Raw genomic sequence first — 19,141 nt, forward strand, 5'->3', positions numbered from 1 at the left:
AAGCACAATGCAGATCAAGGAATGTAAAACAATATTTATGTTTCTTTTATGTTCTTCTATGAGAGACTGTATTATCATTTCCAGCTACTAATAGTGAAGCTGTTCTGTCTTTTCACATCCATATTCATTGTCAAGATGAGCTTGTTCATGGTAAGCAAGTGGCTGTGAGTCATCAGGCTGGAGCCATTAGTCATACACAGAGAGGCAACGTGTAGTCTGGTTGATTAATCAGAAACTCGTAGTGAGAAAGGCCAAGTATCATTTCACAGCAGATTGAGGCTTAAAGGTTTTTGGTATAGAGCTCTGTAACACTGCTTTTCAAGATACACACACATACACATATGTGTATGTACATATACACATATATGTATATACGTGTACAGATATACACATACATAGACATATGTATATATCTATGCGCATATGCATGTGTGTATATATTCCCCATTCCCAATAAGATCTGAGAGCTTTTAAAGTAGCAGTCACCAAAAACACTTTGTTCACACAAGTTTACAAGTTAACAATGGAATGACTTCTAAACCCTTGGTTTATCAAAAAAAGAACTTCTAAAATCACAACATTTTTGGTTATTTTCTCCACAAGTGCACAGTGAACAATGTTTTTTTTACAAAAGAAGAAAACAGTGACTTAGTGATTTAAATTAAAAAAACAAACAAACAAACAAAACAGCGATAGCTACTTTCTACAGCATGCAACACTATAAAAATGGTGAGCTGGAGCCACAACGAGCCTTAGAGAGACTGTCCTGACATCTGGTTTTTCAACTCCCAGCAAAAGCACGAGAGGTGATGAGGAATGCATGCACATTAGACCATTGCCTTTGTCCCTTCTATCATTTGCAATTTGCAATTGTGTTTTCTTGAAGAGGCCCATACCTAAAGTACTCCATTCTTGTAAATTTTATATTTATCTTTACAATATTACGATTTGCAATTTCCCCAGAGCAACCCAAATCAATGATTGCTATAAATGAAATAAGGGTAGAATAAGCTTTGTGACTGATGGGCCCAGTCACCAGTTTCTTCCTAAGGACATTCTTTCAACTTCCTTTTGCAACAAAGTATGCATATGAAGAATGAGTTCTACAAGAGAACCTGGAATTTTAGCTTTTTAAAATATGGCTTTGTTAGGAGTATGTCAGCTTGTTACATCTGAGAAGTCTTCTCCCAATGTCGGGGCAGAAAAAGAAAGATCTTCAAAAGTGGAGCAAGATAGGATTGGTATCTTGAAAGAAAAGCAGAGAGTGGAAGAAAAATAAAGCGAGGTGCCCCACATACCCCCAAAAAGAAGTTGGACCTCCATAAATAGTCCTGTTATAGTAACCCATGGTATTTATTTCCATGATATGTGAAACAGTGTTTTCTAGTTCTGTCTGAATTATCCCTGATACAGCGTCCTGAGGCTAGAAGATCCTTCTGACCTATTTAGGTGGTCTTCACTAGTCTTTGGAACTAGAGGGGATTGTGTCAGAGAAAATTCCATGTCAGGAGGTTCTCACCTGTTTCGCAATGCTTATCACTATAAAGACAGTGGGAGAGATATGGCTAATGGTTGAAAAAGAGGGACGTTCTGGGCGGGCTTCTCTGGACCAAATGCGGGTCAGTTTTTAATCAGTGACCACAGAGTCATGGGCACAGGACTGGAAACCACTCCAATGGGGCAGCTTTGTGGGGAGGGACATCAAATTGATTTTGCTAGCCTGGGAATGGATTCTTTTTGTCCCTCTATTCTGCCTCAGAACTCTTTAAGCGAAACCGGGCCTGATTTGTATTTCGAAAGATAGGTAATGGAGAGATGAGAATCAGCCTCCATCACAGATATGCCTTTTCTTTCCACAGTACATCTAATAAATTCACGAGAAAAGCTTACAAGGTGAGATCATGCCCCAACAATGCCTGAAAAAAGTTACGGGCTAAAAAAAATATTAGTGTTTGACAAGGCAGTAAAATAATTTTTTTTTTTTTTTTGGCATTCTGGCACATTTTAAAATGCATTGCTAAAGTCAATAACAGTCATTGAATGTTGGTAAATATTACATTTTATATATGTAAAAGAGACTCCTATTTTTTCTTCTTGATTGAAACAGAAGTCTCCACTGTTTCCTTTTAATTTCCCCCTTCTCCTTTTCCTCCTTTGCCTTCTTCTTTTAGATAATACAAGTATTTATGGTTGTGTGCTTTCCCCATGGAATTCCTATTGGTCTTCCTTAGCACTTTGGCATCAGGCATTCTACCACTGCTGTAAGTGAAGGTCCATGGGGGAATTCAAATTGAGATCTGTGACATCCAGGAAATCAATGTTGAAGATGCTGGGGCCACTCGTGGTAAGGGAGCTGAAGGTTGGTGTGGAACTTGGTGGAGTGAGATCCAGCCACTCCATGGTTTCCCACGGAGATTCAGTGAAGCTTAGCTGCAGCCCATTGCTGTCCACAGAAGAAGGTGAAAACTGCGTGTGCATTGGGGAGAGGGGACCTGGCAAGATCTCATGTGCATTGAAGAGGTCTTCTGCAGCTTTCCCGGAAAATCCATCCATTATAGCATCGATAGAAGGCTCCTCACTCCCAATTCTTAGAAGGGCAACATCGCTCACCTTTCCTAAGGGGCTCTGGGAATTTAATAAGACTTCGAGGTGCTCATCGCTGTCTGTGCCATAGTGATCGAAGGAGAGCTGTCCTCCTGCAGATGCTTGTTCAAAGGAAGCTGAGGGTTTGGGGAGGGCAGCAGTAGGGCTTCTGGAAGACCCGGGCATCTTTGGGACTTTTTGAAGACATGAATGATCCTCTCTGGCGTCAGCTGGCATTTCTGTTGGTAAAACAAAACTGGAATTGTTAAGTCACTTTAAGTAGAGCATGCCACATAATATGAATCTTTGAAATGAATGAGTTAAACTTAAGATACAGGAGACGGTTGTTTCTCTGGTCATTGCTCATCACCCTGTCTCATCCCTAGATTGTTCTATATATCTGCAATTCTTCTTCCTTCTGGTCTCTCTTCAAATCCTTTTTTTTCCCCCTTTGAATTCCACTCTGTGATTATCAACCTCTCAAAGCAGGTTCCTTTACCTGCTCCTTCACTGACACCTGGCTGTCCCCTGAGGACACTGCATCCTCCATTATAGCCTCAGTGAGGGCTCATTTGTTTCAGACCCAAAAGATGAGTCTTCCTGGGTGTTATCCTGCTGCCACTTTCTGATTGTTACCCTACACCTTCTTATAACTCCTCAGTGTTTTAGAAGGTCGTTCTGCTTTCCCTGCCACTCCACGCACCCTCCTCAGCCTCCTGGTCACTCCATCTCATCCACTGAAAACTAATCCCCAGTTCATTGCCTTTCCCCCATTTCAATTCTGGTCACTCTATGCAATTTCAGCATCCTCAGAAGAGACCCATTGTACAGCTAGCCTCTTGACATCCCTATCACCCTTAACTCCAGTGATTCCTTTCATTCTTATTCTGTTGGACACACCCTCAACCTCATCATCCTCAAATACTGCATCCCTCTGAAAGCTCAGTTTTAACCAAAATTTCCCACTCTTAGACGACCCCTTCCCATTCCTCCAACTCACTTGATGAGAGCAATTTCTCAGCCACTTGGAGTCACTTCAATCTATTGACTACTATTTTGTCACTGTCCATCAGCCCCTTCTGGTTTTTATTTCTTTCTTTGTCCAGCCTATATTCTTTGGTCCACTATTATAATTACTCTATTATAAATATCCTCACATCCCACCATTAAAATTACTCTATTATAAATATTCTCAACATTCTTGCCCTTTTCTCCTTTCACCATTCTCCTCTAGCAAAACACCACATTTGGGTGAATCTTATCATTGTTTTCTTTGAGTCTGCCCTGCATCAGCTAAATGTTGTAAGAGAAAAATTCTGCAATGAAGCTGACTGATTTCATTTTAAATTCATGATGTCAAGCCTACAGTTGGCATTTAATACCACCTAGCAATCCTATTGTTTCTCTAGAAAACCCAGTTTATTCATGACTGATTCATAACTTTTCTTCTTTCCTCGAATTACCTGTGCTCCCCTCCTGTACACTCACTCTTTCCTGACCTTGTCACATACTTATTAAAAATATAAGGGTGTCTGATATGAACATTCTCATCTTTTTATCATAAAATTTATAAAGATAAGATTTTGTCTCTTTTTCTTCTTTCCTCTTGTTACAATGGAGGAATTGTCTGCTCACTCACTTGTTGTTCCTCTCCCTTACCAGACTGCAAACTCCACAAAGGTGGGGAATTGCTCCAGTGCAGCACTGAGCCTACTGCCTGGACACTCCTTCTTTGAAACTTTAAACGTTGTTATTTAAGGGCTTACACCTTACGTTTTTTTTTTCTTTCTGTCTACATGTTCACCTTACATGATTTTATTCATCTGTGTAGGTTCAAATTCTAGGCACATACAATTTAATTTTTTAAAAAAAATATATAAATGAATCACTTAAAAGGAAGCAAAAAGAAAATGATGATTTTTATTGCTCACTTGAATGACATTTAATCCTGAATGAACCATCCAGTGGGAGATTGCTAATTGAATTTCATTTTGAGTAGGTAGCACAAAATTTGCTTTATCTGCTTTATTCTTCTTATAATTAAGACAATAGGTACATTGGGATTAGAACAGTAGAGAGAAATGGCATTAGCAAGAGGGCACAGCTATAGACACAGGGACTGAGTTGAAACATGAAAACTGTTAAAGTGATTGGTGAAAATGTTTCCAGGACAAAGAGACCAAAGCAGTGAGATATTACCCACTAATGCCTTCCTTTATCTGCTCCAAACATGGATAGGAAGCTCAGATGAAGTGACCACTCTCTCCATAGATTTTTTGGTCCCATTTACAGTGAATATCTGACCTTAGTCCTAGGGTTTCTTCCCTAGAGTACATGCAGTTACAGAGTATCCTGTCAGGCAAGACACAGGACAGACTTACCTCCACTTTCAATGAGGACATCCAGGAGTTCATCCATTTGCTGACTCCGAGACATTTGCTATTGAAAATTAACCAAAGGAGGACAGAGAAGTTAGAATGTAGCTACTTCTTGAGTGAGAAATTATTAGAAGCAGCATCACAGATCTTTGAACTAAGTTTGGTTAGTTGTTTTTATTTAGTTGTGGTAAAGTAGACATAACATAAAATTTACCATCTTAACCATCTTAGAGTGTACAACCATTCACATTACTATTACCACCATCCAGAACTTTTTTCATCTTGCAAAAGTGATACTCTGTCCCCATTAAGCGTCAGCTCACCATTCTGTTCTCCTCTCAGTCCCTGGCAACCACCATTCTACTTTCTGCCCCTATGAATTTAACTGCATTAGATACGTCATATAAGTGGATTCCTATTAGTATTTTTCCTTTGGTGACTGCTTATTTCACTTAGCATAATGTCTTCAAGCTTCATCCATGTCATAGCATATGTCAGAATCTCTTTCCTGTTAAGGCTGAATAGCATTCATTGTATGTCTATACCACAGTTTGTTTTTCCATTCATCTGTTGACGGATACTTGGGCTGCTTCTACATTTTGGCTTTTGTAAATAATACTGCTATGAACATAAGTGACCTGGCTAAAGGCTTTTGGCCCTCTTTTTCACTTCAAAATGACTTGGATCTGCCCCCTGTTTGGGTGTTGTGAATGTAGTCCAAGAATGTGACTCCTATTTCCCTAGTTCCTCATTATAATAGTTTGTAGAACCTATCTACACTTGTAGGGAAAGTACCCTTCCCCTCTGGCTCATCTGAGTTAAGTAGAGTCTTATTTATGAAAGTTTACTTTTCTTGGCCATTTTCTTTTCTTTTGAAATTGTGAAGCTTCAGTTGATCTTTATAGTTACCAGGAAAAATGGAGGCACAAAGATATATTTTGATCTCACTCTTCTGAGAGCCCAGTCCCAGTAAACAGCAACAATAATCAATATAGATGGGAACACTGCTCAAAGAGTGAGTCATTGCCAGTCTAGGAGGCACTAGATGCCTACAGAGTCTGGCGGGTAATGTAAATGAGCCAAATATATAACAAGAGGGAGGGGAAGAGTGTAGAACATATACTGTGGTTCATGGAGGCAGTGGATACTTTGTTTCAGGTGATTGTTGTTTGGCAGAAATGTGGCTTCAGTGTTGCAAGATCCCCTAATTTTCCAGAAATGAGAAAGCCTACTTTTTATATAAAATCTCCTAATATTAAAAATATTCTCTAAGCCAAGTGAAACCTAACTGCAGGCTGTGGGATACCAGTATGCAGTAACTGATGTAGATCTTCTTTTCTGGGTTGAACACATATAAAGGGCTAGCCGATCTTATCCAAACTCGGTCATTTGGAATATAAGATCATTATTTTCCATACATAAATGAAAGTAAAAGATACAACAAACCTTCATTATTATCCAGCTCAACAACCATCAATATTTTACCAGAACCATTGATTTTTGAAGCTAGGAAGAACCTTAAAAAGTGTTTATATATTTGAGTACCTATTTTGTACCTGGACAATGTGGTAAGTGCTGCATTATCAAGAATTATTACAAAGTAGATATTAGCCCTATTTCATATAAGAGAAGTTGAGCACTTGCCCAGCCTTAATGGCAATGGCAACTGGCTGGTGGCTGGTGGCCAAGCTGTCACTAAGTCCAGGTATCTGGGTGTCCAGACTAACCTCTTCTTTCTCTTTATCTCCCACAATTTCTATACACATGCAACACCTTTCTACAATTAGTATCTGGATACTTTGCCCATTCTGGTGGAAAGGCACGAGATGCACTCAATACCTGACTCTACATGCAAGAAGAGTAAAATAAGGTCCTATAAAATAAGGTTCATTTTTGCTAGTCTATTCTTCCATAAAGAACAAATTATCCATTTAGTTACCTGTTTTACTGCATCTTCATAGGATGGAGGCTGTGTTATCTCTGAAACTGCTGAAGTTGACTTAGAAAAAGTTGGGGATGAAATTGAAAACTTTGGCCCTGCCTTATCAGAAGAGTGTAAACCAGCCATCTGCGTGAGTAAAATGCAGAAAAGACAATCAATTCATGGGTGAGAAATGGTACTGTTTCTGTTTTAGAAATTACAGGCTAAATTTTGGAAAAATTGATCCAAGTGAGGGGGAAAAAAAGCTAGGGCTTAGAAAACAAATTCGATATATTAATAAAGTACATATCACTACAAAATTATTGCTGGAGGCCTCTTAGGATGGGAACCTCACAGATTTATGTCTCCTCCAAAGTACACCCTCTTTTGTTAGCAGAAAGCAAGATGAGAAAAGGAAATAAAGTAAAAGATTCCAGTCCAGTACAAAGAAGTCTATCAACCCAGGTATTTCTAGAGTAATTTATCCTTTAGGCTATTTTATTCTAACTGTATTTGCAGAGAGTTGGAGGCGCTGCTGAGAGAGATCGCTTCAAGAACCAGCCTTGAGTATTGTGAGTGCGTTTTGTGGAGTACCTGGGCCATTTCAGGATCTCTGTCCCCAAAGGACGCCCTGACCTGACTTGTGGTGTGTAACGGCTCTGTTATGTTTGCTCTTTCTTATCACCTCTTCGCTGTCCTTGGAACTCCCATATCCTGGATCCTTCACATCCCTGATTCCTCCACCTGCTGATATGTGTGATTTCTTTCTTTTTCTTTAGAGGTATTGGACAATGACCCCCCACTTCTCTGGATCCCTCCAGTCTTTTCCAAAGATCCATGTACTACTTCCCTCTTTCACCAGCATTGTTTTTTCCATGTTCTCCTATTCTGGTCTTCAATTTTGCTGAAAACTCTTTCTTCACCATATAATTTTATAAACATAGCATGACCATTTTAGTCATCTTGATTTTGGAATGACTCCTCTTAAATATTTGTACATTCATTTCAGACCTTTTCAAGGCACTTGTTTCTATCTAAAATGTTGTTTATTTCTGCCTGTGAACCTCGTCATAGGAAGACAGGGGTCACAGAAGAGAGAAGAGGCAAAGTCAACTTCAAGTTTAAGCTTTTTTATAGGTGCCTACCTTTTGCTGTGCACTTGGGCTTTTGGGACAAGGGTTGCCTCCAGCACCATGACTGCTGTCTGCCTGGGCTCCAGAAAATGGAGGGTGGAGGCTGGAAGTCTGGGGAGAGAAGCTTGGAGTATGGCCCTCGTGTGCCCCTGAGTTCTGTAGAAAGAAAAAGGCAGTACAATAAATGACTACCAGTGGCATACCTGAGAGCAGCTTATGTTGAGACTACTTGTCTTGGTATCTTATCTTTTCAAACCTTCCCAAATTCTATTACCAAAATTTCAAATCTGGCTTTGTATGTATCACCTATTGCCCCCAAATGTTCAGTAGCTCCCACACATCCACAGCATGAGGTCTCCACTTCTGCCCAGCATAAGTGTCCAAAACTCTTCACAGACAACTACTATTTTCTTTTGCAAGCTTAAATTCTACTAATCCCTCTATGCACTTCCTTCTGCATACCTTGTACACCTACCTCTCTATCTTTTTTTCACATGGAATGCCCTTTTCCTTACTCTTCTTTTTTAACTCTACACTTCTTCTGAAGTTCAACCTCTTCCTCAAACCTTCCAAGACTCCTCTAGTCCTTTATGATCGATCTGCCTCCCTTGTCCCTACCACAATGCTTTGTGCAGCAGTTAATGTCATAAGCACAGATTGGTAATGTTATCCTATATTGCTTTTTATATTTTTGTCATGTAATCATTCATGATTTTAAAGAGCGCTTTGCAAACCATAAATCACTGTACAAATATTAGTTGTCCTTGAGGGCATCGATGTCATTAGGACTGAATGTCGTATGGTCCAGAGCTATGCTTCAAGAGCTAGTTTTACCTTTGTTGCCTAGGACACTATGCATTCAATAAATCTCATCAAGATAATGCGTTTAAGTCCCAACTCCTCCCAAAGTGCCCACTCGGGGGTGGGCACCATTCATTTGAATGTGTTGTTCAGGTAGGTTTCTAAAAATGTATTCTCATTACCTATGGCCACACCTCATATTACCAGGACAGAGAATATTCAGTGTGAAAAGGACATGTACTTTAGAATCAGATAATCTAGGGTTCGTGTGACCCTGGGCAACTAGCTTAACCTCCCTAAGCCTCATTTTCCTCAGTGGCAAATAAAGAGTAATGAATTGAAGCACAAAAGATTATTGTGACAATTAACAAGATTACTCATATACCTGATTCTTAATACTTGGCACGTGGCAGGAATGCGATTAATATGAGTTTTCTTCCTATTCCCTTTCTAATAATATAGAGCTTAGAATCTTTTAATAATGTAATTTTATTTCTAAGATAGACTTAAATAGATGTTCCTAATAATTCTTTGACTTCGCAGACAAAGTAAAGACTTCAATAATTACCTTGGTCTAGTCTTCAAGCTAGTTACTCTCTGAGCCATTTCTGCTCTCATTCTGCTCTGGCCACACTGGCTTTCTATCTGATGCTTAAACATTCCATGCATGCTCCCACCTCAGGGTCCTTGCATTTTCTATCCTTTCTTTGCCTAAAATGCCCTCACCCCAAATATTCACAAGGCTTTCTCCTTTACCTCTTTCAAAACTTTACTAAAATGTCCTTGGCCCTTTTACTTATTTTGTCTTTAATGCCAGTTTATTTATTATTTTTTCATACTATATATACATAATTTTTTTAACATTTTAATTTTATATTTTCCCCTTCCCCCACCCTTCTAGTAACCACTAGTCCATTGTCCATGTCCATGAGTCTCTGTTCGTTTGTCCTGTTCATTCGTTGCTTTTAAGTTTATATCCCACATATAAGTGATATCATGTGATTTTCAACCTTTCCTGGCCCCTTTACTTAATGTTAGGTTGCAAACTTCCAAACTCTTTACCTTCTTTCTCTGCTTTCTCTCCATAAGATATATCATTTTCTAATACGTTATATATTTTATCTAGTTTTTTAACTTACTGTTTTCCCATGAAAATAGAGAGATTTATTTGGCTAGTTCAGCACTAGTCCCCAGAGACTAGTAAAGGGCCTGACACACAATAGGTGCTCAGTAAATATTTGCACTCTGTAGATCATAACACGAAGAGACAAGTAAGGTCTAGTAACTCCCCCTTTGGCTCTCTTGATGAATTGGTTTGGCATCTAGTAAAGCTTGATGCTCAAGGATCCTGAAAATAGGGGTGGCAGTCTACATCCCTGTGGCCAAATCTGGCCTACTGCCTGTTTTTGTAAAGAAAGTTTTATTGGATCACAGCCACATGCATATTTATTTATAACTTGTCTATGGCTATTTCCACGAGACAGGGTAGAGTTGAGTAGTTGTGACAGAGACCACAATGTCCGCAAAACCAAACGTATTTACTATCAGGTTCTTTGTAGAATAGGTGTGCCGACCCCTGTCTCAGAAAAGTGAGCTGGTCTACTGTGAAGGCCTGAGGGTCTTGGTGTATGAGAGCTGCTGTTGGACTTTTATTAAACCCTTCCCACGGAAAGTGCCAACATTAGTTCTTCAGCAATGCACATAAACATCCCATCTCCAGGAAAAAGGGTATATTGGGCATAGGGCAAAGGAGTTCTTACCTGTGTGGTACACACCTGGCTGTCAACAGGTGAAGAGACTCTGTGCCCTTCTCCTTGAGCGCCTGAAGATGAAGGTAGGAAGTAATGGTTGTTTGGTGACGGGGGCAAACTGATATGCTGTGGGCTTTTCACAGCCCCAAGTGGCGAATGCTGAGGGGAGCACTGTGGGCTGAGAAATGTGGAAGAAAGTACGTTGGTTTGACCTGAGGACTCCATACAGTGAGTGCTCCCACGGGGCAGGAGTTGAGCAGCTTCACAAGGCTGTAGTTGGCCATCTGAGTTGCTGCTTTGTCTTTTCACAGATATTTGTTGGGATGCATAAGGACAGCTGGAGACAGCATCTTCCTGCTTGATGGGGGCACCCAAGAAAGGCAGGGGCTTCTTCTCAGCACAGTTATTTCTTTTCTGCTTCTGCAGCTGCATCCGCAGCTCCTCAACGTGCCTTTGTTCTTGCTGGAGTTTCCAGGTGAGCTCATTGATCACCTTCTGCTTCTCCACCAGCATCTTGTCCTTCTCAGAGTCCAGCCCATCCAGCTCGGAAGGAATGGAGCCCCCATTCAGACTGCTCATGAGGCTCTCCTCGGGACAGACATGTACAGGGGATGGGTGCAGGCCAAAAGAGGGGGATGTGTCATTGAAGGTGTCAGGCAGGGACCCTGCCATTGATAGGTCAGAGGAGGCGGGTGAGATTGGGGGGCTAGAGCTGGTGCTACCGAAGTGGTAGAAGCCATTGGATAAGGCACTGGTAGAAGGGGAGGACTGGTAATTGGGCAGGGCATTGGTGGGCGTAACAGGAAAAGTGACAGTTGTTATATCACTGAAGTTAGGCACAGGGTTCCCAGAACTGTCCTGGAAGGGCCGAAGCCTGTCCATGAGGGCTGTCTTGGTGCCTGACACCGGCAAGCCCCGTATTCGAAGCTGTTGTCTTAATTCAGAAACCTAAAGAAACCAGGGCCTAGTTAGTGTGCTGTTTCATGATAATCCTTTAAAAAGTGTATTTATTATTATATTACTTAACATCACAAGTGAAATTTCATAATATCCTCTCCTTTTTTAATATTTCTTTCTGATCTCTTCCCCTGCACCCAACATAAATTGGTTTTGCACAATTTTAATTCTTTAAAAACTTTTCATATACCATGTTTTCGTGGTTGCACAATTATAAAAATACTTTGGAAATGTAGAGCTCAAGTGAACCATAGAGGGTACCTAGTTTACTGACCTCTAACCCCCATCTTGGTCCTGGTCCTCATTTTACAGTTGAGAAAACTGATATCTGTTTAGTTTAGACATCAGCCCTCAACCAATCATCCTAAAGCACGCTGACCCTTGAGTGTTCTGCCTCCTAGGTGAATGCTTCCCCCACATGTTCTTTTTGTGGGTGGTCCTCAAACCTAAGCAGGCAGCACAAACCCTGACCGTGGGTTACAGCATAGACAGCTGGGCCCCAGCTGAGAATTTTCGATTCAGTGGGTCTGGGGTAGGGACCGAGAATGTGCATTCCTGATGAGTTCCCAAGTGATGCTGATACTTCCGGTCTTGGACCAGTTTTTGAAAACCACAGTCCTATATTAACATTTATGTCCTAAATTTAACAGCTTGCTGGGTAATAGGTCATATATTGAGAGATAATATGTGTGGAGATAAGACCATTGATTCAAATGCTAGCCCTGCCTCTTACTAGCTCAGTGATCACTCGTGCCTCAGTTTCTCTTGCGTAAAATGGAGATGATCGTACATCACATACCTGACACATTTTGTGAGGATTAAAATAGCTTAAAATTTGTAAAATACTTGGAATAGTGTGTCATAGCTGGTTAGTGTAGTATAAAGATTTGTTATTATTCTGCATTTTTATAATCATAAATTTTAAACATCAGATATCTAAAAATGCAAAAACTAAATAAATAATTGTGTATATAAATTATGGACTACTTTAGATCTATTAAAACTGATGCTAAAAATATCTGTCGATATAGAATAATAAATAGTTATTTATGTTATATTATTATATTTTAAAAATTTGAATTGCTTGAATTTGTTTTTCTAAGAATTATAAAAATATAAATATACCTGTATATATATTTAAATCTATGCTTGCAGATAAAAATTTCTGGATAAATATGTGATAAAATGTTAACATGGTTCTTTTTATCTATATTTTCTAAATATTCCACATAAGCATACTACTTTTATAATTAAAACAGGAAGCATATGAAGTACTTAAATGTCAGTAATGCCATAAAACAGCTAGGAAAATCTATAGAAAAATGTTCTTCCAATATTCTTTAAGGAAAGATCCCTTGAGCATAACAGCATAGAAACTAATAAAAATATTGACAACAAAAATTGAAAACACCTGTAAGTCACTAAAAAGAAAATGCAAATGCAAATAAAAATCTCAGAAAAAAATAATTGTAGGAAAAATAATAAAGTATTAGTATGCCCAATAAATAAAGTATGTTTAACAACTCAAAGAAAAAATTTGACACCCGCCATGAAAACTGGTAACAGACATCATCCAACTCTTCACAAACAAGATAAAAAAAAATTTTTTAATGGCCAATAATGTATGTGTATCAATCCAAGATATGCACACATGATATGTACGTATTTTTGTATTCATCAAATTGACAAAGAAATTTATAATAACTCTTCATGTTATTAGCAGAAAAAATAAATAAATGAAAATGTAAAAAAAAAAAACAAAAAAACAAACAAAAATCTCTTTAATTCTTTCATACTTGCTATTCCAGGCATGGCCCTTGGACCAGCAGCACTGACAGCATCTTGGGAGCTTGTTAGAAACAGAATCTCAGCACCCTCTCCAGACCTACTGAATCAGAAGCTGCATTGTACCAAGAATCCCAGGTGATTCAGTGTGCATATTCATGTTTAAGAAGTGCTGCCTTAATATATTGCTTCTAGGACTAGATTGGCACAAATGTTCAGGACAGAAATTTGGCAATATATATCAAGAACTTCTAAAAATATTAATATGTTTTGGTTCAAGAATTCCATTAGTATGTACTGAGCCTGAGGAGATAATAAAAAAAATTAATAAATGTTTGGACAAATTCTATTTTTAATTGCAAAAATTTGGAAGCAAGTTAAATGTCCAACAGAGGACTGTTAAGTAGGTGGTGAAATGATATGCTGATATTAAAAATTTTTTTTAAATTATTGAATATTAATAGTCATAAAAAATGGTCATGATATATTAAACAAAAAAAGCATACCAGAAATTTATGCTCACATAATTATTTTAAAATGATTATTTTAAAATAAAATATGTCTATATGCATTTCAAGTCTAGAAATATAATCTGTAATGCTATCTGAGAGTCAATTGTCCTTTAAAATACTCTTTACTTTTCTATACACTTATATTTCAATAATAAATATATATTACTTTATACTCAGCTAAAACCTACTTCAAAAGGACTGCAACAATTTATACTACCACAAGCAATAAATATGCTATCTTCTCCCATCCCCAGTCTTGTTAGCATTGTTTCATTATTTTTTTTTAAATTTGTTGGTTTAAAAAAGTGCAAAATTGAAACTCATTATTGTTTTAATTTTGAATTAATTTAAATTAATGAGTTCTACATTTATTTTTAGAATCTATTCTTGCACTGAATAATTTAAAGTACATTATTAAATAATGCAACTCATATTCTAAAATGAATACTTGTGGAATTCGCTTTACCTTAAATTTCAGAATATTATGCAATATGGATTTACTGGGGACAAAGTTTTATATGCATTTCTTTCCTACACTCATTGATGTTTCAATCACTGATAACTTTTAAAACCATTTATTATGGAAAATTTTGAACATAGACAAAAGTAAATAGAAAAGTATAATGAACCCCATTTACCCATCAACCAGCATTGAAGGGAGCAGGTATGTTCACACATTAGAGAAGTTCAAGGCACGGCTTTCATCTTTTTCAGTCATTTTGTAAGTGCTGGGTGAGTACATATGCCAGTCCTGAGGACTGCTTTGGAACACACTAAGGTCAACTCAAAGCTCAGTGTCATTTCAGTGAGCTGAGGTGCATGTGGTATTTGATCCAGAGTTAATTGCCAGCACATATATATCATGTAACAAGTTGCTGCTACGTTTCAGTCTATTTGAAGATTCCATAGACTAGTACATCATTTTAAATGATATAATTGACATAGGGTTACCAATATCCTATCTTGTTAAATAAAGACTAATAGCCTTACTCAATAATATCCCTATTTAATAAAAAGAAATAAACAAAACTCTACCAGAAATACTCAACTTCCATCTACTATCATCATCATTTCCTAATAGAAGGGATCTTTTATTATTCAAAACATTGGGAGGAAATAAATTCTTTGAATAAAGAATAATCAGATATTTTGAACATATGTGAGATTTACGAAAAACCATTTATATGGTCTTTGTTTTTCTTATTTCATCAGAGATTGGTAAAAGTTGATCATGGAATTGACCACTGGTTTAGAGCATTTGGGAAGCGCATATCAATCTCACAGCTACTCTCTGTGTACATATGATTCCCTTTGAGTCTCATAATAACTCATCTATGCAAATGAGGAACCTGAGATGCAGAAAAATTAATAAATTAGCCCAAGTTTGCGTAGCCAGTGAAAGAGCTGAGTTCGGAGCTACAGTCTTCTGCTCCATTGCGTATTCAACTGCAGCAGTTAATATTCTGTCACCTACTTGAGTCTCTCCCATGCTCATCTCACTCCTACTGTTCTACATAAGACATCCGTTGGTGAAAATGTTGTTTAAAATGTACTGATGTATTTGTTTAAAAAACAAGAAAAGAAAAGAAAATCATGCCAAATCCTGTACCTTCAGATCATCTAGGTTTGATGGAAGTAGACCTGGCTTGAGAGAAGAAATACCAGTTTGTCCAGAAAAGCTGTTTTTGACAGGAGACAAAGGGGTATTGCTCAGTGGTGTAGAAGAAGAGTTTGGATTTCTGACCATCTGTTCATTTGGTTCTCTGAAAAAAGAACAAAAAAGAAACACTTAAAATACGGTCAAATATATATGGGGGGTTGATATAGCGATTTATAGCAAGAAATATATATATGCTCTTCATCCTGGTTTCTGATTCACAGCTCCTAAAACCCTTGGAATTTCCTAAGTAATGAGAGTGACAAAGGTGTCTTTTGTTATGAAATGACTTGTGGACTCTATCTAAGGAGGGATGCTGGTTGCCAGGAGAACCAATCATGTGATCAGAAGGTTGAAACTTTTAGTCCCACTGTCTTCTCAGCCCCCTGACCTCCAGGGAGGGGAGAAAGATTGGAGATTAAGTTCACCAAGTGCCTCTGTTTTAATTAATCATTCCTCTGTAATGAAGTTTCCATAGACACCCAAAAGGATAGAGGTCAGAAAGTTACTGGGTTACTGAACACCTGGAGGTGTGGGAAGAGTAGTACCTGGAGAGAGTATGGAAGCTGCATTCTTTTTCACTATAACTTGCCCTATGCATTTCCTCCATGTAGCTGTTCCTGAGATATATCCTTTTATAATAAACCAGCAATCTGGTAAGTAAAATGATTCTCTGAGTTATGTGAGCCGTTCTAGTAAATTAATCAGATTCAAGGAGGAGGTTGTAGGAAACTGATCTACAGTTGATTGACTAGAAGCCCAGGTGACAACATCTGGACTTGTACTTGTCAACTTATGGATGGCTGTCTTGTGGGATTGAGCCCTTTTCCTGTGGAATCTGATGCTATTTCCGGGTAACCAGTGTCAGAATTGAGTGGAATTGTTGGACACCAGCTAATGCTGATAATTGTTTGGTGATGTGAGAAAAACCTCTGCCACACACTGGAATTGGGTGACCAGAACCTACAGGGGTTGACTTGAATTTAGACCAGATCACAAGCTAATTGTCTACAAGGATCAGGCAAATAATAAGTCAGCAGAAGAGGAAGGGCGAGGAAAACAACAAAAGGCTAGATAAAAAGTGGCAAGTGAAATTCAAGCTGAGTTTGGAGGAGACAGGAGGGAGTAGTGGAGCCTTTCGATTATGGGCATATCTATGATTTAGCAGATGTGCTGTCCTGTGGAGGCAGGAGCACACCTGATGAAGCGTCCTTCCTTGTAGGCAGCACTCAGCACGATTGCCAGCACCATCCGAAGCTGAACAGGGACAGGTAAGGGAACCTGCATCCCAACTTTATCGTCGAAGAGATTGATCATTGAAAAGGTGGCCTGGCAATGAGGTCACCACACATTGGGGCTCAGGAGTCATCTTTGGGGATGTCACTCAGTCACTCAGCTGTTGCTTCCTATTACAGAAGTGCTGAGCCAATTTAAAAAAAAAACATAACCTGTGTTGGAGTTGTTCACAATTCCTATATACATTCTTAGATGGTTTCTTCTGTCTGTTCCATAATTCATCTTGAAATTGTTAGTACTTTCTCATTTCCCAAAGAGGCCTCTTATCAGGGGCATTGATTTACTTGCTTCCTCCAGCCTTATGTTCTTAAAAAAGTGTGCATAGTTTCTCAACAGTCATATTCTAAACACACTGGATGAGGATGTGGTGTAATATGGGACTTGCTAGGTCCCAAAGTGTGAGCCAGTGTGCCTCAGACAGAGAAGTCATCCCCAGCCTGTGCTCTCAGCCACCCCCTGGGGCAATCCTGACTTACTTGAGCTGAGCTTGGTGAATGCCAGGGTAGCTGAACCGGTGCTGTTGCTGCTGCTGCTGCTGTTGGCTGAGGATCTGGAGCTGCAGGAACAGCTGCTGCTGCTGTAGCAGCCGGGCGTAGGCTGAGTCCATGGGTGGAGGGGACTTCTCCGCCTTCTGGTCTGGGGGAATGTACTGGTGATATTTGAGTTTCTTCACCTTTGGCTTGGGGTCCTTGGGCTTTTTGTGGCGGTTCTTATTGTCACTCAAGGACTTGGACTGCAAAAAGGATGAAGAAATGCATGTGCTTTAGGCAATGGATGGGAATGACTTGGAGTTATGGATATAGCGAAAGGAGTTTTTGTCTGATGGATATTCTCAAATCCCGGAAATATGATACGGCAAAGTCACGATGTGCAAAGAGATCCTGGGACGTTAAGATATCTAATGAAGAAAACTATTTCGAGTATATCGCACTGAAAGGACACTCCTTAATACAGGGAATCTTGAATCTTAGAAGTGGCCTTAGAAGAAAGTGACCTCCTCTGAACTAATACTCCAGGAGTATTTCCTTCCCAGAATAGAGTGAGATGTAAGCCTATGTTTCAGGGAGAGAAGTTTCCTCAATCCAAACCAAACAATGGCCTAATAAAGGATGCATTCTGACCTTGGGATGGATTCATAAGAAAGTTCTTTCATATGTATACATGTAATCACCTTTAGTTAAGCACTTAGTAAATTGACTTAGTAACGACATAAACTTAGATGAAATTAAGCTTGCCTTTAAAAATGCAGAATGTGAAGTTTTGTTGCTTCTGGCTGAAAAGTAAGATAGACTATCTCTCCCACCACCATTCCCAAGTACCAATATAAATTCTGAAAGTGACCTCCTCTGAACTAATGCTACACACTGGAACCCCTTCCAGAAGTTATGCATTGGAGAACATCATTTGGACACACTGGAAAAAGTTAAGGGCGCAGGCTAGGAAGTTAAGAGAAATTTCTGAACTTGGTACAATTATTTTACCACATCTTAGTTTCCTCACCTAAAGGATGGGGAAAATGTTCTACACTTTCTATCTCAATGAGCAATGTAAGGATGTTAAATAAATAACATCCTTATGGAAATAACAGGTCTCAGAGGACTGTGTAATTATATCTATAACCTGCTCCTAAAATCAAAAGGCGTCCATATATTAGAAAGCAATAGGTCCATACTGTAATCAGTTGAAGAAATATAAAATTTCAAACTTTCACTTATTCCATAAGGTCGAAATGAAAAACACAGGTGTCATGACAGAAGATTCTTGAGGATTGGGGGAAAAAGTTGGAAAGTGTGATACCAGCAGTGTCCAGGAGAGGGGGCTCCTGAATAGCTGGCAGGCTTGTTCCAACTGGGCAGCTTCCCCATTTTAACCGCAAAATACGCATCTGAAATGTGACTTATCCAAAAGAGCCAACAACTTGCTTTTTTCTCTGACTCAGCACATCCCACCACCGAAGCTTCATTTGTGTTTTCCCAAGGAGGCTTCTTCTTGGAGACTAGTGAATAATGAGTACAAGTAATCCCGTGTGCTCGGTGGTTCTGTTTCTCCCTGCTGTTTAATTGATCAGCATTCTAGTTAATTATATCAGTCATCTGCACTTGGGAGAATTTCAGTGGGGCCCCTGCAGTCAGCTCTACCCTGTTTTGCTCCAGCTCAGCTTCTATCCCCACCACATCCTAAGACTTGCCTTGTCTGGGGGAGCTGCAGCCCTAGCAGTTGGGTCAGGGGCTAGGGCATTTTCTCTCCATGTTGCCTTCTTAGCACAGGGACTCTGAGCATTCTGGAAATGCTAAAATCTAACTATCTGGACAGTGAGGGCAAAGATTACTGAGACCATAGAGCTCTGAATCTATGAAACTGTGTAGT

General features: G+C 39.1%; 1 protein-coding gene across 4 annotated transcripts in view; it reads right to left on the reverse strand.

Annotated features, from left to right (window-relative positions):
* Positions 1-495: 495 nt before the first annotated feature.
* The window catches only part of MYOCD (myocardin), an 83,872-nt gene continuing 65,226 nt past the window's right edge, over positions 496-19,141 (reverse strand). For 3 of the 4 annotated variants that reach the window (XM_016158085.2, XM_016158087.2, XM_036223201.1), the window contains 7 exons: positions 17,251-17,507; positions 15,431-15,584; positions 10,577-11,515; positions 8,028-8,171; positions 6,901-7,029; positions 4,965-5,022; positions 496-2,822 (listed from right to left, as the gene is read on the reverse strand). In XM_016158085.2, coding sequence (XP_016013571.2) covers positions 2,251-2,822; positions 4,965-5,022; positions 6,901-7,029; positions 8,028-8,171; positions 10,577-11,515; positions 15,431-15,584; positions 17,251-17,507 — 2,253 coding nt within the window. In that variant the 3' untranslated portion in view covers positions 496-2,250. The remainder of the gene's footprint in view (positions 2,823-4,964; positions 5,023-6,900; positions 7,030-8,027; positions 8,172-10,576; positions 11,516-15,430; positions 15,585-17,250; positions 17,508-19,141) is intronic. The other variant, XM_016158086.2, reaches the window with a different exon arrangement.

This window comes from Rousettus aegyptiacus, unplaced genomic scaffold (genome assembly GCF_014176215.1).
Source record: "Rousettus aegyptiacus isolate mRouAeg1 unplaced genomic scaffold, mRouAeg1.p scaffold_m13_p_6, whole genome shotgun sequence".
NCBI lineage: Eukaryota > Metazoa > Chordata > Mammalia > Chiroptera > Pteropodidae > Rousettus > Rousettus aegyptiacus.